Source organism: Geotrypetes seraphini, chromosome 19, assembly GCF_902459505.1.
Source record: "Geotrypetes seraphini chromosome 19, aGeoSer1.1, whole genome shotgun sequence".
Taxonomy (NCBI): Eukaryota; Metazoa; Chordata; class Amphibia; order Gymnophiona; family Dermophiidae; genus Geotrypetes; species Geotrypetes seraphini.
This window is the reverse complement of record NC_047102.1, coordinates 13,656,071-13,682,320: the sequence shown is the minus strand read 5'-3', so window position 1 is coordinate 13,682,320 and position 26,250 is coordinate 13,656,071. Positions and strand designations below refer to the sequence as shown.

At 44.7% G+C, this 26,250-nt stretch overlaps 1 protein-coding gene across 6 annotated transcripts in view; it reads right to left on the bottom strand.

Moving 5' to 3' along the window:
• NR1H3 (nuclear receptor subfamily 1 group H member 3) overlaps positions 1-19,211 on the bottom strand; it is a 45,769-nt gene extending 26,558 nt beyond the window's left edge. For 2 of the 6 annotated variants that reach the window (XM_033928424.1, XM_033928421.1), the window contains exons 1-2: positions 19,038-19,211; positions 5,354-5,452 (exon numbers count right to left, since the gene is read on the bottom strand). Coding sequence is in view for 3 of the 6 variants with exons in the window: in XM_033928421.1 (XP_033784312.1) it covers positions 5,354-5,452; position 19,038 (100 nt within the window). In the remaining 3 variants the exon portion in view is untranslated. Of the gene's footprint in view, positions 1-5,353; positions 5,453-18,711; positions 19,005-19,037 lie in introns of those variants that run through there. The other 4 variants (XM_033928419.1, XM_033928423.1, XM_033928422.1 and 1 more) reach the window with 4 other exon arrangements.
• Between the last annotated feature and the right edge of the window lie 7,039 nt (positions 19,212-26,250).

The window sequence follows — 26,250 nt, the reverse complement described above, 5'->3', positions numbered from 1 at the left end:
AACATAGAAACAGGATGGCAGATAAAGGCCAAATGGCCCACCCAGGCTGCCCATCCATAGCATCCACTATCTCCTCCTCTCCCTATTGGCTAAGGCTCTTTACACCTGCATTGTGATGTCATAGAACTTTAGTAACATAGAAACAGGATGGCAGATAAAGGCCAAATGGCCCACCCAGGCTGCCCATCCATAGCATCCACTATCTCCTCCTCTCCCTATTGGCTAAGGCTCTTTACACCTGCATTGTGATGTCATAGAACTTTAGTAACATAGAAACAGGATGGCAGATAAAGGCCAAATGGCCCACCCAGGCTGCCCATCCATAGCATCCACTATCTCCTCCTCTCCCTATTGGCTAAGGCTCTTTACACCTGCATTGTGATGTCATAGAACTTTAGTAACATAGAAATAGGATGGCAGATAAAGGCCAAATGGCCCACCCAGGCTGCCCATCCGTAGCATCCACTATCTCCTCCTCTCCCTATTGGCTAAGGCTCTTTACACCTGCATTGTGATGTCATAGAACTTTAGTAACATAGAAACATGATGGCAGATAAAGGCCAATGGCCCACCCAGGCTGCCCATCCGTAGCATCCACTATCTCTTCCTCTCCCTCCACCACCTCCACCGGGAGACTATTCCACGCCATCTACCACCCTTTCTGTAAAAAAAAGTATTTCCATGAGGAAAGTGAGGAATATTTTAGAATGGGAAGAGGATTTAGTGGGTTGGAGTGTTTGTTCTGTAACTCTCGGATTCTGGGACAGAGTGCCTCAGCTCCTATGAGACTCCTAGAGGTGGAAGCCGATTTCCAAGTTGAATATATTGCCATTGTCGACTGTGCATCTAGTGCCCAGTAACTAACATCTGCAATAAAGTAGAAAAAAAAGTGTTAAAACGTTAATGCAGTGTTACATCAACTCCCTCTATGTCCTAATCTAGGAGAGGAACCTCCCCCATCCCCCCACCCCCCACCTCTTGTATGCCTAGCCGCCCTTTAGCACAGTATAAAACATTCCCCGCTGACTCTCAAATACAAAGAAAAGCTTCAGTCTTCTGCATCAGCATTTTTCCATAAAAGCCGATTTACATCGTCATGATATCTACCGAGCTCTTCCTCCAAAATCAGGTCCAATTAGTGCTGTAGCCATGGCAGTCTTCGATGGCCCCAAACAGTCAAAACAATGTAGAAATGTCCCCCCCAAAAATAAAGAATCCCACTCTCTAAAGCTGATGAAATGCGTTTTTCCCTCAGCCTTAGAAGGTGAACCTTGTTTTCTTTGTTGCATATAAGATTTGTCCGTGAGGTCAACTGATACATCTGTAATTAAATCCTCCTTCAACTGGCTTTTTTTTTTTTCTTCTAAAAATAGGTACGATTTGGACATATTTTGGCTCATCTACAACCTTGTATTTCTAATCTACTTAGTGGCCAGTTTTTGCATTTTTCCTAACATGTGGATATCTTTATTTATTTAAAAAAATTTTTATATACCACCCATCTACAAATCTGGGTGATTTACAAAATACACACACACACACACACACACACAATCTAAAACATAAAATCATAAGCAAAACAAAAACAAATTACAGTATAATAAACATCTTGATATAAATTCAAGGAATTTAAAAAAATGCCCTAGAAAATGAATGTGCCTTCGGTTGATTCCCAAATACGGGCAAGGAATTAATAGCCCTCAAGATGATAAAGGGGACGAGCTCCTCTCGTATGAGGAAAGACTAAAAAGGTTAGGGTTCTTCAGCTTGGAAAAGAGATGGCTGAGGGGAGATATGATGGAAGTCTACAAAATCCTGAGTAGAACGGGTACAAGTGGATCGATTTTTTACTCCGTCAAAAATTACAAGACTAGGGGACATTCGATGAAATTGCAGGGAAATAATTTTAAAACCAATAAGAGGAAAAAAATTTTCACTCAGAGAACAGTTAAGCTCTGGAACGCTTTGCCAGAGGTTGAGATAAAAGTGGATAGTGTAGCTGGTTTTAAGAAAGGTTTGGACAAATTCCTGGAGGAAAAGTCCATAGTCTGTTATTAAGACATGGGGGAAGCCGCTGCTTGCCCTGGATCAGTAGCAAGGAATGTTGGTACTCTGGAGGATTCCGGAATCTTACTACTCTTTGGGGATTCTGCATGGAATGTTGCTACTCCTTGGGATTTGCTCAGGTACTAGGGACCTAGATTGGCCACCGTGATAACGGGCTATTGGTTTGACCCAGTAAGGCTATTCTTATGTTCTTTTGGTAAAGCATTCCACAATGAAGGGCCAACCACCACGAAAATTGAATCTCTGCACATGTCAAGTCCGATTTGTTTCAAACTTGGGATATCAAGTATCCTTTGCTGAGGATGGGTGCCCAGAACTGAACCTCGTATTTATTTGTTTATTAGGACTCCTTGACCACCTTAATGAAGGGATTCACTCAAGGTGGCATATTCAGCAGTGGACTTGCAGGTTGGTTAGCAGAATACCAATAGTAGAACGAGCAAATACAGTGGAACCTTGGTTTGCGAGCATAATTCATTCCAGGGAAACTCGGATGATTCATTCACATCCCAAAAAGATCCTCCCCCCCCCACCCACCGAGGCCACTAGCATGCTTCCACCTCACCCCTGGGAACCAGCTTTGCCCCCCCTCCCCAACCCCAGGGGCCCCAAACCGTTACCGTACCAGTGCCAAAAGAGCCTGCCACTGATCTCTGCTGGGCTGCTGCGGGGCCTTGAGCATCTGCGCATGCTCAAGGCCTTCTGGCTCCCACTCTCTCCGAGAATCTCACGGGAATCTCGGCGAAAGTGGGAGCCAGAAGGCCTTGAGCGTGCGCAGCAGCCCAGCAGAGATCAGCGGCAGGGGCAGCAGGCTCTTTTCGGCACCGCCACGTCCTGCGGGTTGGTGCCGGGCGCCGGCGTCCTGTCCGCTCGAGGTAAGGGTTTGGGCAGCGGGCAGGGGCCAGGAGCTCGCCTATTGAGTCAGCGCTCGGTTTGCGAGTCGTCGTTTGCAGGAGTGTTTTGCTCGTCTTGCAAAAACCACTCGCAAACCGAGGTTTGACCGTATCAGCATAAATTCAATCAATGAGATAAACTTGATGGCAAAATGGATCATAGTAATAGGACTGAAATGATACAGTATCAAAAATTTAAGGGAATAATATTCAGGCTATGGTGGTAAGCAGCTTGTAAGCTGTTCCCAGCCATGGACTGAGCTAACTCAGGATATTGACTGCTGAGGTATATGCGGCTTTCGGCATTGAATATCCAGGTATATGCAGTGACCTGGAGGCACGAAATAAGGACCTGTATATAATATATAAACCGCTTTGATTGTGAACACCAAGGGGGAAATTCTCGAAGACGTGCTGAAAGGTTAGCTGGCGGCAGGGCGCCCTGCCACTGGCTAACCAACCAATCCGGAAGCATATTTTCTTAAAAAAATAGAGGTACAAATGGCACCTTTCATGAAGGCGCAGGTATCATGCTACAGAAGTGCTTAAGGGCCCGTAAGAATGCCTAAGGCGGGCATGGGTGTGGCTTGCACAAGAAGTGGCCTTAGGCGCCCCAGGCGCTTCCATAAGCGTGGCACGGTTGCCTTAAATGTAGACTTCTACAATGCTGGCATACATTTAAGATGCCATGGTAAAAAATAAATAAAATTTAAAAATTCTATAATCGGTGCTGGTTCCCGATGCAACCTTTGCTTTGCTGGGAGGGTGTAGATGGGCTGGAGTAAGTCTTAACAGAGATTTCGGCAGTTGGAACCTAAGCACAGTACTGGGTAAAGCTTTGGATTCTTGCCCAGAAATAGCTAAGAAGAAAAATTAAAAAAAAAATAAAAATTAAATTGAATCAGGTTGGGCAGACTGGATGGACCATTCGGGTCTTTATCTGCCGTCATCTACTATGTTACTATGACCTGCCAATCACAGAATTCCCTCCTAAAAGGCTATATATCATATCCCATCCCTCTAACTGGGCACCGGCAGATATTCAGACCAGCGTCCGCTTAACTCAGCGGATAAAGAGGACAGCCTTTTCCTGATCTAACTCTATGCGCTCGCTTAGCCAGTGAGCGGAGTAAATATCACCATTAACCAGCTAAGTGCTGGCTCTGCCCGAGCTCCACCCCCAGACCGTCCCTACCCCAGCTGGTTAGGGAATGGCTGGTCAGCGGAGAAACTCAGCGGCCCGTGCCATGATGATGTTACAACTGGTCTACTGCGATGCCTCCGTACAAAAACGAGTTTGCACCAGCTCCAACTAATTCCGAATGCTGCAGCGCAACTGGCTGAGAGATGTCAGCAGTGCGATCACACCATATGATTCTTGTATAAATTACACTCGCTACCAGCGCCTTACAGGGCCAGATTTTAAGGCTGCATCTTTGATTTTCAAAGTCCTCAGCTAAAATGGGCCAGAGTTCCAAAAGAATATGCTGCCCCTCTACACATCTAGTGTTCTCTCAAGAAGCATCACGATCTCCACCCTCAATGGCGCCCTTCCTCCGCTCTTTTTTGACCCCCCCCCTCTCCCTGCCCTACGCGTGCCCCCCTTCCCTTGTACTTCTTTCGTTTCCCAGCGCGGGCAGCATCACGAAAATCGTGGTGTTGCTTGGAAAATTAAAAACCGCTAAAACCCACAATTCGGCTATTATTTATTGCTAAAGCACTTTTTCCTTTTAATTAGTTTAATATAACTTAAACACCCTCAAACACCCTATATCACTAATCAATTATAAATATTACATCATTTTTCACAATTTATAAAGATTTTTTGCAGTTGGTGAACCTTTCTTCCATCTACCAACTCATACACCATTCACACACACATACCATCACTCAAACGCCAATTACAGAATTCTGTATAATCACAATTATAACTGCACTCTGTGTAGTCGCAATTATCCAATAAAGGATTTTAGTTCTGTAAACGTCGATTCTGATAATTGGGGTATCAGACAGAGGGTTTCAAAACTGTCAAACTGTATGGCAAAAAAAAAACAAAAACAACAACCATGTCCAAAACAACTCCTCAATCACCATCCACTGCGCCCCTCTCTCTCAACTTTCCATCACTTTAAAAGACAATGCATACAGCCCACGGGAAGGGAAGGGGGCAGAGAAGAGGGAGGGGTGCCCTTGCCCCGTGCGCCAGTCACCCTCACTACGCCACTGCATGAGCTCCTCTGCAGTGTATATGATGACACGGCTCAGAGGAGCTCATGGGACGTTTTTGTTAGAAATCTGGAATCTGCGCTTCTACCAGCTATGGATAATAAACACACAAGAGAGAGTCCCTGCCCAAAAGACCTTACAATCTTAAGGTGGTTTCTGCTGTTTACCTCCTGCTCGTTTTACATGAACTTTCTTTCCCTTTGCGGCATTCATCATTCTGGTCACCTCTCTTTGGTCCTGGACGACATGGAGACAGGTACAGTTCACTGGAAGGAGAGAAGAAGGGACACTCTGTGAGCTAACTACATTTGCAGAGAACTGGAAATTCTTTTTTTTAATACTTCCTGTGTATGTGTCAGTTTAGCCCAAGCAGGCTGATCCAGTCCTGGTTTGGTCCACAGTATGCAGGGAACAGTAGATCAGATTTTGATAATCTAAGGGAAATAAGTAGAACCAGACCTCCATGCATGAGATAGAAAAACCAGGACTGGATCTGCCTGTTGGTTTGATCTGTGTGGCCTTCTTAACTTTACAATGCAAATAGCACCAAAGGGTTCCACATGAGAAATGAAACAGAAAACCAACAAAAATCGTGGCACAGGATCGGATGTACCAGGTGTCAAAAAAAAAAACCCCAAACAAACCATAAAAGCAATCCGCAAAGGATATAAACATTCACAAGTAAAAACATTCACAGTAAAAACCAAATAAAATATAAAATTACAAGTGACCTGACATGGGTCGTGTTTCAGCAAAACTAAAAATGGCTTCCTCAGAGGGATCTTAATGGGTCATTGGCTGTCTTTCATATATACAAGTATATATATATAACTTGATTTGCAACTGTTTTGTAAGACAAGCAAAACATTTCATTAAATTTTAATTTGATATATAAGCAATATCTTGCAATACAAGTGCATACAGTATACACACATCACATCACTACAACTGTGCCCATGGTTCTTCTCTCTCTGACGCTGCAACAGTGTAGTGACTGTTCTAAACGAGCGAAGTCTTGCAATACAAGTACGTATAGTATTTTGTATTAAAGTTTTTGGGTTGTGGAATGAATCAGAGTTTCCATTATTTCTTATGGGGAAATTTGCTTTGACATACAAGTGTTTTGGATTACAAGCATGTTTTCAGAACGAATTAGTAGTTAAAAGGCTGCAATTGGTGGAAGATTGTGTGTGTGTGTGTGTACTGCCTGAATGCAGCCTTTTAACTACTTGGATTTTTTGTGACTTTTATATTGGGGAGGGGGGGTTAAATAGAGTCCTGGCATCAGCGGCTCGAGAAACACCGCCAAGTTCTTCTGTACTGCAGCAGCGCAAAGACAGTGTTTGGCTGGCAGGGCTTCTGCATCCCCACCGGAAAACTTATTATTTTTGGTGCGCTGGAGGAGGGACAGCAGGATGGGAATGCGTTGCCCCCCCCCTCCCAATTGGAGGGCTGAATACACCCCTGCTCTGCTTAAGATGTCTTCCCTCCCTCCCTGAAATACCCAGCACCTGCACTCATAACATGTGATATGACTGATATAAAAATACACATTCTAAATCAGTGGTTCCCAACCCTGTCCTGGAGGACCACCAGGCCAGTCGGGTTTTCAGGCTAGCCCTAATGAATAGGCATGAGAGAGATTTGCATATAATGGTAGTGACAGGCATGCAAATCTGCTCCACGCATATTCATTAGGGCTAGCTTGAAAACCCGACTGGCCTGGTGGTCCTCCAGGACAGGGTTGGGAACCACTGCTCTACATAGTTTGTAAAGCACATTTGCTTGTCATTTCCACTGTAGCCCCCGACCCTTTCTCCCTTTGTATTTCCCCATACGAACTGCATATTTTGCTATGTTAATGAATATTTAATATGGTGCTTTAGTTAGATTGTGAGCCTTTTTGGACAGATAGGGAAGTTTTAACCGCCTTGATCCAACAATAATTGTAAAGAAAAGCCATATATCAAATAAACTGAACATATATACATATAGGGCAGGGATTTCAAAGTCCCTCCTTGAGGGCCGCAATCCAGTCGGGTTGTCAGGATTTCCCCAATGAATATGCATTAAAAGCAGTGCATGCAAATAGATCTCATGCATATTCATTGGGGAAATCCTGAAAACCCGACTGGATTGCGGCCCTCAAGGAGGGGCTTTGAGACCCCTGATATAGGGGGTCTTTTACTAAGGCGTGCTAAATGCCAACGCACCCATTATATTCTATGCATTAGCATTTATTTAGCTTGCATGCATTAGATTTAGCATATTATTCTATTAGCATATTTATTTAGCACGCCTTAGTAAAAGACTCCAATATTTATTTACCCTTTTTGTCCGGTGTGTGTCTTTCATAATTAGATCGCAAGCTCTTTCGAGCAGAGACCGTCTCTTGTGCGTTTAACGTACAGCGCTGCCTCCGTCTGGTAGCGCTATAGAAATAATAATAGTCATTTTGATCCTGATCTGGCTTTGCCATTTCCAGGGCACAGACCGTAGAAGTCTCCCCAGCACCGGCCTTACCTCTCTTCCACCGGAGCTGCCAGCAACACTTTACTGACTTCCAGCGACATGGGTCTCTAATCGCTCACGGTGGTTCTCACTTTTCACAAAATTCAGCCTCATCCTTATGCAACACCTCCCAGTCTCTGGGATCCTCTCCTTCATGCTCCTCACCTCACACCCCTTCTTCTCATTAGCTTTCTCTCTCTCTCTTATCCAGCCCTTCTCATTTGTCTCTCATCTTTTTTGGTTTTTTTCTGAGTCTCTCTGCCATCGGACACTGCCTCTCTCTCTCTCCTTCCACATAATCAGGTTCTCTGTTCTCTCTCGTTCTCACAGTAGCTGGGTGCCCTTAGTGCCGCAACCCAGAACACGGAGAGAGGGCACGGGATTACTGAAGGTCATTCTCACTATTTGAAGTCAGTCACAGCCCCTTCTGTTCGCCTTTCCTGTTTTCATCCTAACTCGACTCTATTCCTAAAGCAGTCACAAAGTTCAGGAACCAAAAGGAGAGGCTCCTGCCTGCTTAGGCTGCACTTATATTCGGTGGAGCTTAACCAAAGGGTGACCACCCCAGCATTATCCTGGGGCAGACGCTGGAGTTATCCAGGTAGATGTTCAGTGCTAGTGACCAAATAGCTAAACAGAGTATGTTAGGCTGAAGGACAGAGCCAGATTAAGGCCAACTGATGCCCTATGCACAGCCAAACAATGGTGCCCCTTGGCCCTTCCGTTGTTTAACTAACAAGACATTAAGGTTTAAGTGCTGAGAAATATCATTATTATTATTGTATGACAGAAAACATCATATATACTTAGAATGATTAGAAAAACACAGCATTTGTGTTGGATAATGGGTATGGCAGCGGCACTGAAAGAGTTAAGGGCATGATAACTAGGGGAAAACCACTCTGTGGTGCCCCCCAACACCCTTTTCCCTCAGTACTCTAAGCACATGCTTATGTTACTTAATGGTAGGACTGGGTAAAACAAGGATCCCGCAGACCCTGCGGACCTCGCAAATCTCTACCACACGTCCTTAAAAATCTGCTTAGCTAGGGAGTGAGAGGGATCCGTGAGGTCCGTGGGCGTTAAAATGAGGATTCCTGCAGACCCCACATCATGGCTACGTTCTTTTTAAGGCCATTTGCTTTAGCTCCATGCCCCCCCCCCCCCCCAGGTAGAAGGCATTTGGAAAGCAGAAAAGCTGAGCACAACAAAAGGATGAGCTGGGGGCGAGACAGCAGGAAATTCATGCAGTATTCGGCACCAGCAATCCCAACCACAAACAGAAAAGAAACCAGCAAGGCTAGGACTCAAAAATGCACACGCCACGGAAATAAAAGTGCATGATCTTAAAAAGAAAATGGCCAGCCTGGTTATTGGAGAAAGTTCCGGGCCATTTGGGATAGTTTGTCCCATGGAACCCAAAGTGCCCTTTTGAATTTTTTTTATTTTTTTTTTGCGTTTTGACACTGGAGTGCGGGGAGGGAAATGGTCTTTGAATTGTCTTGCTGAGTTCTTTAGTCTCCATGCAGAAACCCCGCAGATGACTGTCTTATCTTTAGTTTTGAACAAGTTTTGTACGTGTTCCGACTGTTGTATTTCATTTCTATGTGAGTTTGTTAAAATAAAAAAAAAATTTCGGGGAAAAAAAGAAAAAATGGCCATGGTGTAGGGTCCCTAGGTATTCTCTCTCTCTCTTTTTTTTTTTAACTCCTGTGGACCTCACAGATCTTGCTCGCTCTACGGATCCTTGTTTTAACTCCTAGACCTCACAGATCTCGCTGGAGGAGGGCAAGATGAGGATACATGGGGCGAGTGGGATCTGCGAGGTCCGCGGGAGTTAAAACAAGAATCCCTGTGGACCCCCATGCTACAGCCACATTCTTTTTAAGGCTGTGCGGTAGAGATCCTTGAGGTCCGTAGGGTCCACGGGATCCTTGTTTTGCCTAGTCCCCCTAAGGCTTAATGGTTAATCCAGGGCTGCAAAAGAGTAGAGGGCCAGGCTGACAACCAAGGAACACTGCTTCAATAACAATGTTATCAAGTTCCACCAATATAATGACAAAATGATCAACGAAATTGTCCACTCTTGACTGGAACAATCTAAGTGGAGTAATTTCAAACTAAATATGAAACCCTCAGAGTCCTGCAATGCTCAATGTTATCATTGAAACAGTTAATGGCAGGTATACAGTTTATCTTTCATTGGGTTTTCATATAATTTTTATCTCTTGATCTATACACACCATAAACTGTGCAGCAAAAAATGCAAATATATAACTGGCGACACTTATCTTTTATCAAGTCGCTGCGTTAATGGCAACAACGCCTAGCCCGTGAACAAAAAGGCCAATTAAGGCTTCTTCAGGGGTCGGTAAGTTCAGGTGTGAACAGCTTGACCCGCACTTGGCAGAGCAAAAAATGGCGCCGCTCCTTCTGATTTTGGACAGCTCCTTAAGCCCTTCACTGCCCGAGGTAAAACCTCAAGCTGGTACTGAAAACCTACGAGCTAAATCTAAATTACAATGCTTCTTTAATTGTGCCCAGCTAGCTATCTGGGTATGGCACTATTTGCTTTATCCCCACCACCTAGAAAGTCAGCGCATGCACTCAGACAGCTGCGGACACCAAGTATTCAGGCCTAAATCAATTAGTGCTTGAAAAAATAAACCTTCAACCCACCCCCGTGGACTACATATTGTCCTCCAAATTTATATTCAGAGATGTTCTACAAGCTTCCAAATCGAGATATTTCGAGTTACAAGAAGGGTGAATTTTATCCAAAAAAGGGGAGATAATGTTCTTGCAGGAATTGGAAATGTGGCAGTGTTGCCAACCAAGTCGCTTACAAGGGGCCGCTGAAAAGTTCTCAACCTAACCAACAAAGCTGAGGAAGGCTCCATCCAGGGCTATACACTTAGCCCAGTGATTTTCTACTTTATTTGTTCCGTTGGAAAAATATGGAACAAATAAAGTGGAAAATCGCTGGACTAAGCGCATAGTCCTCGATAGAGATCGCCCCAACTTTATTGGTTGGGATGAGAACTTTTCAGTGGCCCCTCGTAATCTTCCATTGCTCCATGTAAAAAAAAACTAAACCCCTCCCCCCCTTTTTTTTTTTTTTTTTACTAAGCTGCAGTAGAGGTTTCTATTGCAGCCCAGAGACACTAAATGCTCCAAGTGTTGCTCCGACGCTCATATGAGCATCAAAACAGCATTGAAGCATTTAGCACTCTGGGCCTTGGTAGAAACCTCTACCATGGCTTAATTAAAAAAAAAAAATAATAAAAAAAAAGGGCTCAGGGCAGGCCGTGGGCATACTGGAATACTGTGTGCAATTCTGGAGACCACACTACTGAAAAGATGTGCTGAGAGTAGAGTCGGTGCAAGGGATGGCCACCAGGATGGTCTCGGGGCTCAAGGATCTATCGTACGAGGAAAGGCTGAAAAATTTGCGGCTGTACTCACTCGAGGAACGTAGGGAGAGAGGAGACATGATCGAGACGTTTAAGTATATTACCGGCTGTATCGAGATGGAAGAAGAGATTCTCTTTCTCAAAGGACCCTCAGCCACAAGAGGGCATCCGCTCAAACGCAGGGGCGGGAAATTTCATGGCGACACCAGGAAATATTTCTTCACCGAGAGAGTGGTTGATCCTTGGAACGAGCTCCCGGTGCAGGTGATCGAGGCAAACAGCGTGCAAGAATTTAAGAGCAAATGGGATGCCTATGTGGGATCCCTTAGAGGGTTAAGCCAAGGGAACCTGTCACCAGGTGTGGGATCCCTAGGATAGTAGACTTGGGGGTGGGTCAGTAGAGTGGGCAGACCTGATGGGCTATGGCCCTTATCTGCTGTCATCTTCTATGTTTCTATAAAGCACGGGTGTCCAAGTCCCTCCTCGAGGGCCAAAATCCAGTCGGGTTTTCAGGATTTCCCCAATGAATATGCATGAAATCTATTTGCATGCACTGCTTTCATTGTATGCTAATAGATCTCATGCGTATTCATTGGGGAAATCCTGAAAACCCGACTGGGTTACGGTCCTCGAGGAGGGACTTGGACACCCGTGCTATAAAGTTACACGTACCGTTACAGAGTATGCCTGATCCACGCCTAAGTTAGGCATGCGCATTTACGCCAGGTTTCAGTTGCTGTAAAGGCTGCATCTAAATTGTAGGGAATGGGCACTACGCAGATCATATAAACCCATGCCTAACTCAAGACTCAATTTATAAAATAACGCTTAGCGCAGATTTTTTTCAGCACCATTTATAGAATTAGATCTTTAACCCTTTATTACAACTTAAATGCCCTTTTATTAAAGTTAAGGGGGGCTAACAGGCATTATTGTGCTACGCATTAACCACCCCCCACCCCTTTCACCATGGCAGCAACAGCTCTGATATTCATCTATGAGTGTCAGAGCTGCTACCACCATGGTCGGCGCTAAAAACTGTGCTACAGTTTTGTTTAAAAAAAAAAAGGGGGGGGTTATAAAAGGACCCCTTAGACCAGTGGTTCCCAACCCTGTCCTGGAGGACCACCAGGCCAGTCGGGTTTTCAGAATAGCCCTAATGAATATGCATGGAGCGGATTTGCATGTCTGGCACTTCCATTATATGCAGATCTCTCTCATGCATATTCATCAGGGCTAGCCTGAAAACCCGATTGGCCTGGTGGTCCTCCAGGACAGGGTTGGGAACCACTGCCTTAGACTGTAAGAGGAGAGGGAAATACATAGTTTACCCGAATCTAACTAATTTTACAGTCACTGAAAAAATGTGAGAGTTACATCCAAATTTTAAAAAAAATATACAAATAAACCTCTAATTTTCTGACCCTGCCAAAGCTCTTAATGTTCTCTAAACCCCTAAAATCAGAAGCCCTAAGTACAGCTACATAAGATCCCAATACAATCATATCTGGAGTTTACAGTACAGCTGAATAAAGGGTCTAGACCAGGGGTGGGCAACGAGGGCCGCAATCCAGTCGGGTTTTCAGGATTTCCCCCATGAATATGCATGAGATCTATTTGCATGTACTGCCTTCCATTGTACGCAAATGGATCTCATGCATATTCATGGGGGAAATCCTGAAAACCCGACTGGATTGCGGCCCTCGTTGCCCACCCCTGGTCTAGTAAGTCATGTGATGTTCGTTTCTGCACTTTATGAAAGCCAGAGCAAAGCTGGGGGAGGGGAAAAAAATGTATCATATAGTGAACGACTGGACCAACAAAACAATGGAGATTAGATTAAATGCACCTAAGTAGTAATCTGCCTCCCTTGTCCTTTCTTTCCTATCGATTAAGGAGTTCTACCTCAATACCTTTTGTTTTGTAATTTTGTCTGTTTTTGTTACTAATTTGCTGGTTTTCCTTTAATGTTTTTTAGCCTTATTACTTACATTGTGTTATACACTTTTATGTTCAATCATTTTTTATTGAGTTTTAAGAATGAAATATACATAACAAAAGTCTTACAAAGAATATTTCTCTCAGCTCAGTTAATACATTGTGGATATATAAATTCAAAGAAATCAATTATCACCATAATAAAGTACCTCCCAACACCCCCTCCCCCTTCCCATCCCCCCACTCACCCCATTCCCAAATATTACTAACAAATAGTGCTTCACTTTCCCATTACAAATGTAATGAGTTCAATACAAAACTGCGTGCTCCGACTGATGAATTTGGGCTCCTTTTAACTAAGAGGCGCTAGCGGTTTTCGCGTGTGCTGCATTGCCCCGCGTGCTAGATGCTAACGCCAGCGTTGAGCTGGCATTAGTTCTTGGCGTGTAGCGTGGGGTTAGCGTGCGCAATGCAGCGCGCACTAAAAACGCTAGCGCACCTTAGTAAAAGGAGCCCTATAAGGTTCCCATTAGAGAATGACACGGTGACAAAATTCATCACCGTTCCCGTCCCCGCGGATAACCGCGGGAAATAATCCCATGTCATTTTCTAGTGTCTATTTCAACCTCGGTCCTTCTACACCAGAATTCTTCAAAGCAAAGCTTGCGGGTCAGTGGTTGCGGCCATTCATACTCTGATTCTTATGTGAGCCAAGGATAATGAAGCCATTGTGACATCACTGATGTGATTGGTTCTTAGGCACTGGTGGAATGAGGCATTATGACATCACAATATCTGCTCTGGATACCAGAGACTGTCATTCTGTAGTGTCTGTTTCAACCTCAGTCCTTCTACACCAGCATTCTTCAAAGCAAAGCTTGAGGGTCAGTAGTTGTGGCCATTCATACTCTGATTCTTCCCTCTCTCCTTAAAGAATGGCATGAAGATGGTTTCCCGTGGTTATCCGCGGGGACGGGAACAGTGATGAATTTTGTCACCGTGTCAATCTCTAGTTCCCATGTCATCCAAAATTTACTGTTTTTTATAAGATGGGGAAGTCACCCTAGCTTCTATAATCATAAGTTTTGATTTGAAGGTATAACACATTTTTTTTTTTTAATAAACTTGGAAACTATACCCATGCCGCTTTCTGTATCCACCATCTTCTCTTCTGCATAAATATTCCTGCATCTCTCTATCCACCTACGTCTGTGTACGAGACCTCTTTTCTCGCTGCTTTCCCTCTCCACTCCTCAGCCCTCCACCTGCCTGACTCTCTTGGGGGGGCTCTTGCTCGCTCTCTGAATGGGGCAGAGAGATAAACCAAGGCAGAACTGAATTTAAACTAAAGTAACCCCGGGAGCGTGGCTCTAACTTCAGCAGAAGCTAGGACTGATGAATGCATCAGCTTTGGCCTTTGTACCACAGAAAATGATAGAAACAGCTTGACTTTAACCTTTCAGAGGAGCTTCAGAGCTGATAACGTCCATTCCCATAACAGTGGGACACAAATCGCTCACTAGAAGGAAAGAAAATCACTCTGCACCTCTCTCTTTCTTCCCAGTGAGAATATGGCACAACCCCATCATTCCCTTAGCTTCTTCTTAGAATCTTTTCCAGAGACAAAGTTGGTTTTCCTTTCATTAACAGTCTGAGCTTAAACCAGATTTCACATATTAAGTCTGAGCTTAAATCAACTTCCAATGAACTGCAAGAATCTTTCACTGCCCAGGAGCTCTGAAAGCCTAGCCATGATGCAATAATGGAAGAAGGTAAAGAAAAAGAAAGCCAAAAGTAAAATTGGGATAAAAATGCCAATTGGGGGGTGGCGGGCGGGTTGGAAAGACATTGCCATCTTCTAGAAACAAACTGTGACTTTGTTACTGTAATCCAGCCCTCTGGAACCATATTCCCAATCCTGCCAACCCCATCACACCCTAGGGACCAGCAGCTCTTTTCTTGCCCTCACCACTAAGGCCTAGGCCTAGGGCCAGTAGTGTGTGTGCCCCAGAGCGCCACCAAGCCACCAGTCCCAGAGTCCCAGACAAGTACGCTTCTCCCTCCTTATTCGCTGTGATAGGGGATTAACAGAACCGCAAACATAGAAAAACCACAAATAACTTTTTCATGTGTTATTCGCCGTTTTCTATTAAAAACCATCGTGGATATGGTGAAACTACGAATAACATGGCGGGAGACCTGGCCTGTTCCTGAAGGAGAGGCAAAACACGGTGAAGAAAGTGCTGGGAATCAGTGATTTTTCTATATAAACGCTTGGAATCAGCGATTTCTCTATGCAATTTTGGAGGGGGGGGGAGAGAGGAGCCAGCAAGCTAAAAACCGTGAATAATCGAAACCGCGAATGGGGAGGGAGAAGTGTATTTCTTCCACTAAACCCCAACTTCCAGGTCCAGCAGTTTATCCTCTGGCAAACCCCCTGAACTTAATTTGCGGGGAACACTGTACCACAACTAAAAGCAGGTACTTTCTACAGTGGCGCAGCGAGAGTGCGAGGCACCAGGCAGGGGTGGCGGCACCCCTCTCCCGCCCTCTTCTCAGCCTCCCCGCCCCCTCCTGCCATGCACCCCTTCCCTTCCCCCGCACCTCTTGAATGTTCCTGGCATGAGCAGCATGCCTCAACCTGTTGCTCGTGTCGGCTCTTCCTCCAACATCACTTTCTAGTTGCGGGTCCAGGAAGTGACATCAGAGGAAGAGCCGCCGGGAATGTTAAAGAGCTATGATGAAGAGGCACATGCATGAGGTAGTGGAAGGGGGTGAAGGGTTAAGTGATTTGTCCAGAGTCACAAAGAGCTGAAGTGGGAATCAAACCAGCAGAGAAATCAGGGTTCAAATCCTGATAAAACTCTTTGTGACTTTAGGGCTATATTTACTCACATGTATCATTTACTTATTTATGTATGCAATTTATAATTAATATCAAGAGGGTTATTTTAACAGTGTGGCTCAGTGGTTAAAGCTACAGCCTCAGCCCCCTGAGATTGCGGGTTCAAGCCCATGCTCCTCTTTGTGATCATGGGCAAGTCACGTAATCCCCCACTGTCCCCGGGGATTGTGAGCCCACTGGGACAGACATGGAAAAATGTTTGAGTACCTGAATAAATTAATATAAACCATTCTGAGCTCCCCTGGGAAAACTGAATAAATAAATGGTGAGAAGTTTCAGCCTCTGATAACTAGAGCTGGTATTGTGACATCATAATGCCTAAGAGTCAACCTCATCAGTGATGTCACAGTGGCTTTATTGTCCTACATTTGGTTCACTTTGACTACATTTCTAGAGTGGTGCAGCGGTTAAAGGTACAGCCTCAGTCCCCTGAGATTGTGGGTTCAAACCCATGCTACTCCTTGTGACCCTGGGCAAGTCACTTAATCCCCCCCCCATTGCCCCAGATGTGTTAGATAAGATTGTAAACCCACTGGGACAGATAGGGAAAAACGCCTGAATAAATTCATGTTTTGAGTTCCCTTGGGAGAACAGTAGAGACAATTGGATGAACAGATAAACATATTACATGTGGGCAAATCTAGCCTTCAGACTGCAAGCCCTCCGAGGATAGGAAAAGAGCAACTTTACCTGAATCTAACTTGGCTTGATCTACAGGTGAAAATAATAAATAAAGGCTAATAGTGGAGGCCACTTACTCTAACAAGAATGCACCAATTACAACATATTCCTAATAAAAGTGGAAATATATCCCCGAAGTCTGCCATCTGAAGATATTATGTATGTTCCACTGTGACTTGCTTTGGTTTAAAGCAGGCTATAAATGACACAATAGTACATAAGAACATAAGAACATAAGCATTGCCTCCGCCGGGTCAGACCAGGGGTCCATCGCGCCCGGCAGTCCGCTCCCGCGGCGGCCCTCCAGGTCCATGACCTGAAAATGTTCCCTACCTAACCTAAAAAGTCCATATCCTATTTGCTCAATGTCCTGTGAGGTAAACCTCTATCTGTACCCCGTTATTCCCTTCACTTCCAGGAAGTCATCCAGTCCCTTTTTGAACCCCAGAATTGTACTCTGGCTTATCACCTCTCCGGGAAGCGCGTTCCAGGTGTCTACCACCCGTTGAGTGAAGAAGAACTTTCTTGCATTTGTTTTGAATCTGTCAAAACAATAAATGGCTTATTTTTATCAATAATTCTACTGGCTGGATAAAAACAGCAAGTATATCCATTCGGTGGTAATGTTAATCTCCATGCAAACAGCGCAGGTGCACACACACCCACACACGTTAGCACTAAGGCTCAATCGTATACCACATACCTTGGCTTAGCTGCGAGGTTACTACTGATCACTTATAGAGCACAGAAAGGCGTACGCAGGGCTGTACACTTTGACATTTACAGCTGGTCCCTGCTCAGAAGAGCTTACAATCTAACTTGGACAGACAGACATGACATATAGGCCTCCTTTTATGAAACTGCGATAGTAGTTTCTAGCGCAGGGAGCCGCGCTAAATGAGTTCCTATGAGCATCGGGAGCAGCGCGGCTCCCCGCGCTAGAAACTGTTATCGCAGTTTCGTGAAAGAGGGGGGTCAGGGTTATTTATTCATTCATTCATTTAGCCCGTCCTCCCAAGTGTATTATCCCTTCTCCATGGACAAGCAGTCTGTCAGCCACACATTGGTGATGTCATCTGACAAGCCCATCTGACTGATCCTGCTGTCCTTGGAGAACCCACGTTACAGGTAAGTAACTTTACTTTTTTTGTTCTCTGTCCTATATTGATTGTAGTTCCTGCCTTTATTTTCCTCTCATTCTCTGTAAGTCAGTGTTTCCCAATAATTGTCTGTCCCCCAGCTTTTTCTTATTGCACATCCTTTGAAATTCTGCTCAAGCGATTTTATCAAATTTTAAATAAACTTGGACTGCCTTCAAGATTTCAGTGCGAGTTAAATCCTAAATTCCTCATTTTCTCCCTACCCCATAAAACAAGACCCAAAACTCCTTGGTTCTGGGTATTTTTATGAGCATAGCTCAGATATTCCTAGTAAGCTGCCCCCCCCACCCCCCACCCCCCATTTCAAACAGAGGGTGTGGCTCCAGAGAAATAATCCTACTTCCACACAGATGGAAAGATTCCCCCAACGTTTTTCACTCTAAATAACTCGAGTATCTTGAGCGATGAGCACGCAGGTGACCGTAGAATTTTCGAGAATTTCTTTCGGTATTCATTGTCAGAATTTGCTTCCGTGCCCATAGTGAAATTGTACATATTCCCTTTCTTCTGCTCGGCTTGTCCCTTGGGGGCCAATGTCCCCAAATGAGCTAGTTTGACGCATGCTGGGCGGCTCTTGCAGTGAACTCCTGCAGTCACTGCTAGGCAACAGCCAGGGATCTCTTTGCTGGTGCTTTTTAGCATCATCCCTGGGGACAGCGATGGGGCTCTAGGCCAATGTATACAGAATGCCCAGACCAGCAGAGTTTGCCATACCAGACTCTCATATACTTGTTTGAACTGCATGTTTGTACAAATGCATTGCCCCAGTTCAGTATCTTAGGTGTATGGGTACAATTACAACACTGTTGGCATCTATTTATGCTTTAAAAAAAAAACCCCAGTGGTAGTATTAATCTCCATGCACATAGAAAGCATGCACACACGTTAGCACTAAGACCTGATCCTGCACCACATACCTTGGCTTAGCTGCGAGGTTCATTATTGCGGTTTTGCACAAAAAAAAACCAACCCATTTGGAGGCGTTGCCCTCAGTAAGCACACAGAAGCGTTATAACAATACAGTAGATGACAGCCAAGAAAGACCCACCCCGGAAGGTGGCCAGGATTTCCACTTGCCCATTACAGAGACCTCCTAGACGAGGCAATTTCTATGCAAAGCCGGGACCATCTCCCAGTGCTCTCACGGGCATGGAGCTCCTAGATCCAGGAGTTCCTTAAACGTGGGGTTTAAAACAGTGGGTGCAAGTCATGACATTTTCAATCCGTTACCAGTTCCACTCACTTCCTCAGAATGGCGACCGACGGCTTAGGGGCGATCCATAGTCCCTAATCTTCCGCCTCTACCCCCAGCAATCAAGAAGCTGAACCGAAAGACAAGAAATCGAATCGCCAAACTCGCTGCCCCAACTTTCTCAGATGTAATGCGACCAGCAACAGCCGTCACGTGCCGTAATCTGTCAGTCCTGCCGCAAACCCCGCCCCCAAACAGCGCCACGCCCCTTCTACCGAAAACCCCACCTCCAAGGCCCCCCTCCCTTCCTATTGGAAAGCCCACCCCAAGTTCTCTGCTCCACCCCTTTCCCTACTTCCTGCTCTAAACTCCACCCCCCTGTACAGTTCCTCCTCCTCCACTCCAGCTCTCTCCTTGCAAAGCTGTTCCCCAGCTTTGACTCTTCCCCTTCTTATCCCACCCTCATCCTTTTTATAAACATCACTCCTCCTTCTAGGAATCTCACCCTCAGTCTTTACCCTTTCCTCCTAAAAGTCCATCTCAGACTTAAACTTTGGAGAGTAATATATCCCAATTACTGAGACATCCGTTCAAGGGGAAGAAAACAGATCTCAAAGCTTTATTATGTATTGCAAATCAATATTTAATCAGATATTTCACTCATATATACTGTCAACATATTTCTGATTAGGACTACCTACCTTTCAAGTTTTATTAAATTTTGTTATGTACGCAATGTCAAATGCTTCAATGCATATAACATTTTTTTTAAAAATGGGGGACAAAACAAAACTCTTATACAATTACATTCAAATTCTATACGTTCTAATACATGACTGGTATGGCAGGTGAAGGGGAATAATTACAATCTTTAAAGAAAGAAAGGAAACATTTAGTGGGGAACACATATGGTGGGGAACACACACACACAAAGAGATAAATGTATAATCTACGCATAAATCTGATTAAGATCTAAGAAATTTGGCGATTTGTAAACTATGTCGTCTATTTTTCAAACGCGTCCTTGAACAAGAAACTTTTTAAGGGACGCTTGAATGTTTCTAAAGAAGATTCGTTACGAATATATATTGAAAGGTAATCAAAAAATGAATTGTTTGTCCGATAAAAAAAAAAAAAAAGCTTTATGTTTTGTTTTATTTCTATAGATTACCATCAAATATTACAAAACTAGTGGACGATTGCTTGACGTATTAACTGCCAGCACCAGAACAAGGAAGAAGACAGGATCGCCCAGATTTCACGGATTCCCGTTTAAACTTGGTGGTGCAGTATAATGAAGTATAACCTCATCAACGTGCCTGCTAACGCACCATCCCTCCCAAACGGACCGGCCTCTCGCCGCCGGTCCTTTTGCTAAGCCGCGCTAGCGGTTTTAGCGCACGCTAAATTTCCCCCCCTCGCGCTAGACGCTAATGCCACCATTGAGCTGGCGTTAGTTTTTACGCGGGGCTAATCGGCAGCGCGCCCTAAAAACGCTAGCGCACCTTAGCCAAAGGAGCCCTGAGGCGCGCTAGCCGCTTTAGCGCACCTTAGTAAAAAGACCCGGACTCAAATCCATCTTGCATCAGGCCCTCCTTATTCAATAGGGTCTGGGCATTCGTCCACTACTGTTGCCCCTTCGTCTGCGATACTGTCTCCTTCCCTTATACCCCCCCCCCAATTGTACACCATTTTATCCTATAGCTTGCCCTTTCTTGCCTGCTGCTCCAGGTCCTGCTATTTGACACATCCTCTATTTGAACACGGCGAGAGAATTTCACAATTTACAAAAGGCCCAAGCAGGCAATCTCATTCTTCTGCCCTTCCCCGGCCTCTGGTCTGTCGTCATCGGAATTAGTTGTTTTGTTTTAGCTTGATATTCTGTACAGATGTCTTATGTTTATATGATCTCCTCCCCTTCCCCAAGGGCGGTTTTCAGCGCCGGCCGCGGTAAACAGCTCCAACACTCATAGGATATCTATGAGCATCGGAGCTAATATTGCTGCGACCGGCGCCAAAAAGCACGATAAAGTTTTGTATTTTTAAAAAAGGGGTGGGATAAATAAATAGCCCGTATTATCCCTTTCTTTCCCCATACCCCATCGACCTGTATCTGCCCCCTCTCGCATTCTCTTTCGTTTCCTGTCCTGAACCAATAAGAACCAATGAGGAGAGACTGGAAGCCCTGAATATGTATACCCTAGAGCAGGGGTGTCAAAGTCCCTCCTCGAGGGCCGCAATCCAGTCGGGTTTTCAGGATTTCCCCAATGAATATGCATTGAAAGCAGTGCATGCACATAGATCTCATGCATATTCATTGGGGAAATCCTGAAAACCCGACTGGATTCCGGCCCTCGAGGACCGACTTTGACACCTGTGCCCTAGAGGAAAGGAGAGACAGGGGAGATATGATTCAGACGTTCAAATACTTAAAGGGTATTAACGTAGAACAAAATCTTTTCCAGAGAAAGGAAAATGGTCAAACCAGAGGACATAATTTGAGGTTGAGGGGTGGTAGATTCAGGGGCAATGTTAGGAAATTCTACTTTACGGAGAGGGTGGTGGATGCCTGGAATGCGCTCCCGAGAGAGGTGGTGGAGAGTAAAACTGTGACTGAGTTCAAAGAAGCGTGGGATGAACACAGAAGATTTAGAATCAGAAAATAATATTAAAGATTGAACTAGGCCAGTTACTGGGCAGACTTGTACGGTCTGTGTCTGTGCATGGCCGTTTGGAGGAGGATGGGCAGGGGAGGGCTTCAATGGCTGGGAGGGTGTAGATGGGCTGGAGTAAGTCTTAACAGAGATTTCGGCAGTTGGAACCCAAGCACAGTACCGGGTAAAGCTTTGGATTCTCGCCCAGAAATAGCTAAGAAGAAAAAATTTAAAAATTTAAATTGAATCAGGTTGGGCAGACTGGATGGACCATTCGGGTCTTTATCTGCCGTCATCTACTATGTTATGTTACTATGTATAAGATGGGCAGCATATAGCAGCCAAATCAAGCAGCCCTAGATGCATTGGGACTACACAATGTATATCTAGCCTCCTGCTGTGGTTTCTCCCCCCCCCCTCCCCTCCATCATTGTAAATCTCAGCCCCAGCTCCTCCTACTCTGCCTCCTCAGCCTTAAATCCCACCTCAGCATGTCTTCCTCTTCCTGGAGCTGAGAATCCCCCCCCCCCCCCTCAGCTGCTGCACAGAGACTCCCACCCCTTAACTTGTCTCTGCCCGCTGTCGGCTGTTGTTGCGAATCCCAGTCCCATGACCTGCACGTCCGATTCCTGGCAACATAATCCGATTTACAAAAACAGGAAGATAAACAGAAGAATACTAACCGCTATGCTGGTCCTAGAAAAAGAATGGCTTTATTTTCGCAGGTCGCACTATAAAAAAAAAACAACAACTAATCCAAACGTGATTCTATGTGAACATTTTCATATCAACACAACCTTGATTGCATCACCAAAACATGAAACGCAGGAGCCAGTCTGACCGTTAAAGCTGGAAATAATTTCTGTTTGTCAGACACACCAAGAACCTACATTTTTATCCCATTCAATAGATTTATTTGGTAGAAATGTCACAGATATAACACTGCATAAACCTAACGATATCTATAAAAAAAGATCAACATTTGAAAAACAGTGGAGTCAGGTGGGATGTATGTTTTACAGGGCAGGAGCTTGCTCTTCCTGAAAGTGAAAAGGGAGATAACTGCTAATTAACCTTATCCCAACAAGGTTCAGATAACTTTATTGCCATAACAAATTTTACATGCGTTGTAAAAGGATGATTTTAAAACAAGATACCTAGGTGCATAAAGTGTACCTGTTTTTATAAAGGCTGCACAAGCACCGCTGTATCTTCACAAAACAGCTACTCAAGAGAACCCATAAAAGGTGACATTTGCTCAGAGACTGGAGTAATCAGTGCACATACTAGGTGGTGCTGGAAAGTTCTCAGCCCAACTTCTTAAATACATGTTCTTTTGCCACTGTAGCTGAAAAGAGTGTAAAAGTATCTTATTTCCTTAAATGTCAATTTGCAGAAATGAAATTCTCCGTTTTGACTTTGCTTCAGATCATTAACCGAATCATATCCCCATCATTCTCTTCTTGCTTGGGCCGAGAACTTTTCAGCACCCCCTGGTAGCGTGAAGAGTTTCGGTCTCTGGTAACCAGAACTGAGCTGGTGATGTCATAATGCCTCATTCCACCAATAAGAGCCAACCTCATCAGTGATGTCACAATGGATTGATTGTCCTATACTTGGCTCACTTTTATTACATACAAGGGGTGCTGAAAAGTTCTCAGCCCAACCAACTTCCTAAATTCTGTGTGTTATTTTGCCACTGTAGTGGGAAAAAAAAAGTATCTTATTTCCTTAAATTCCAATTTGCAGAAACAAAATTCTCTGTTTTGACTTTCTTTCAGATCATTGACCGAACCATGTCCACGTCATTCTCTTCTTGGTTGGGCCGAGAACTTTTCAGCACCCCCTGGTAGTGTGAAGAGTTTCAGTCTCTGGTAACCAGATCTTAGATTATGATGTCATAATGCCTCATTCCACCAATTAGAGCCAACTTCATCGGTGATGTCACAATGGTTTGATTGTCCTATACTTGGCTCACTTCTATTACATACAAGGAGTGCTGAAAAGTTCTCAGCCCAACCAACCAACTCCCTAAATTCTGAGTGTTATTTTGCCACTGTAGCCGACAAGAGTGTTATCTTATTTCGTTAAGTGCCAATTCCCCGGGAGGGGGAAGGACTTCCATTTTAAAGATGCATCCCTCCTGCCTGATTTTCCACAAAAGTTACAGGGAGGCCAGGGGGTCCTTAAGCTGGGGGGGGGGGGGTGTCTGATCCGACCCCCAGCATACTAGACCACCAGGATTTTGCTTAGGAGTGGTGAGGGGGGGCATACAAGAGGAGAAAAGCTTTTCTGGCGTTGAGGTAGGACATGAAAAACTTGGAGCCACTTTTCTTCTAGTGTATCCAGTGGCAAAGTAAGAGGGGGCAGTCCGTCCTGGGTGCCATGTTGGTGGGGGCGCTGGCATCCCTCCTCTTCTCCGCCCTCGCCTCTTCCCACTCCTCCCCTTGCCATGCGCGCTCTCCCCTTCGCCTTCCTCCGTACCTCTGCGAGCAACAACTTCAACGTGCTCCTCACGACCACATCATCTCTCACGCTGAAGTCACTTCCGGGTGTCATCCACAGGAAGTGACTTCAGAGGGAGAGCCAATGGGGTCACAAGGAGCACGAAGTTCTTGCTGCTCATGGCGGTGAACAACCAGAGCTACGGGAGAAGGGGAAAAACATATCGCTCGATAGGAATTTTTCAGAGCTTATACATGGGAATTCTATACGTAACGCTTAAAATTACATGCACAGAATTGGGCACACACCTAATTTGCATGTGCAATTTGAGTAACGAGCCTAACGGCACTAATAACTGGAGCACCTTTATAGAGAGCACTCGGTGCATATTTTGAGGGGTGCCCAATTTGGGCACTATTTACTGAATTTAGTCCATAATCTTCACATTCCGTGGCATCAATATGGTTTCTGGGTTTTTAAAAATTCTGGTCCTTAATCAGTTTTTATAATTAAATACAAAATGGGAAACATCTCAGGGCTACTTTCCCTTATTACTTGTGCACAGCGCGAGTAAGCATAAAAAGCTGGTAATCAGAATTTTTTTTTTTTACATGTTCTCACAAAGTTCCTGTCTCAGAAGATTGTGGAATTCAGTCCCAGCTTGTACAAGTACAAGGGGGCACTCGGAGAAATTGAAAGGAGACAGGTTTAAAACAAACGCTAGGAAATTCTTTTTCACCCAGAGGGTGGTGGATACATGGAATGTGCTTCCAGAGGCTGTGGTAGATAGGAGCACTGTACAGGGCTTCAAGGAAGGCTTGGATAGGTTCCTAGAGGACAAAGGGGTTGAGGGGTATAGATAAGTGTAGAGATGGGTTATAGGGATAGGAGTAGAGGTAAATTACAGGAATAGGAGTAGAGATAGGTTATAAAGCTAGTCAGGGACCACTGCTCAGGCAAAAGGGCCTGATGGGCCGCCGCGGGAGCGGACCGCTGGGCGAGATGGACCTCTGGTCTGCCTCAGCGGAGGCAACTTCTTATGTTCTTATGTTCTTAATCACTGATTTTTTGGCCTTTCGAAAAAGTTTGAAAGCTCACTTTTTTCAACTGGCATTTTCAGATTTGGGTATTTTATAGTGTTGTTATTATTTACTTTATTTATTTGTAGATGTTTTTTGAATTGTATACTGTATGGTAATGTTTTATTTTGATTTGTTTAAGTCTGTCTAGTTTTATTATGCATATAATGGTGTTATCCACGGGCTACAAATATTTTTTTAAATATATCTGTATTGACTGGGATCCTTAATGTTATACGTCAATGTCACACAAACTTTTTTTTTTTTTTTTTAGCTCTGCCACACTAAGGGAGCAAATGGTTTTTTCTCAGTACACATAGAAAAGGACACGTGGCCTTGCCCCGCTTCGCCCACAGCCCACACAGGGGCACAGACGTCGGTGCAATTATATCACATGCATGCACATGACATCATCACATCGAGGTCCATGCATGCTTGGAGGCCTGTACGGGGATGGTCCCAATTCTCGTGCTGGCAGAACATTTAGGGGGGGTATACAAATGGGGTGGAAAGGAGGAGGTGCCAGCAGTGACAGACTCACTACACATCATTTCGTGACAGCACATCTGGAATCTCGCTGCGGCACAAAGTTTGCGATACACTGTTATATATGGTCATATATCCTTGCTTAGTGGAGATCTAGGCGGGTTACAGATTGCATACACTTTACACAGATTTGTACACATATCAACATTACAACGAATATTATATACATAGAGTAATTGATAAAGCATTGACTACGATAATGATAAGAAACTAAGTACATCTGTAAAAAGACATTTCATTAAACTTCGATTTACAAATAACTAAATATGCTAGACTTGTTCAGAAGTCCCCGTTAAAACGGCTCTCCCAGGTTTCAGCCTGTGCTTGCAGCTCCTGGATTTAGCTGACCACTGCAAGCTCTGTCGACCTCACTGGTTCACAATGACACGACTCCACTTTCGGTTTTGGTTTCGGATCCAGGAGACACGTTTCACTCTTTTAACGTCTTTCACTTGGCCCGTTTCGATCGCGTCACCTCCCGTTATCCACACGCAGCGAGAGACCCCCCGTACAATACGCAACCAAGATGGCGTCTTCGCC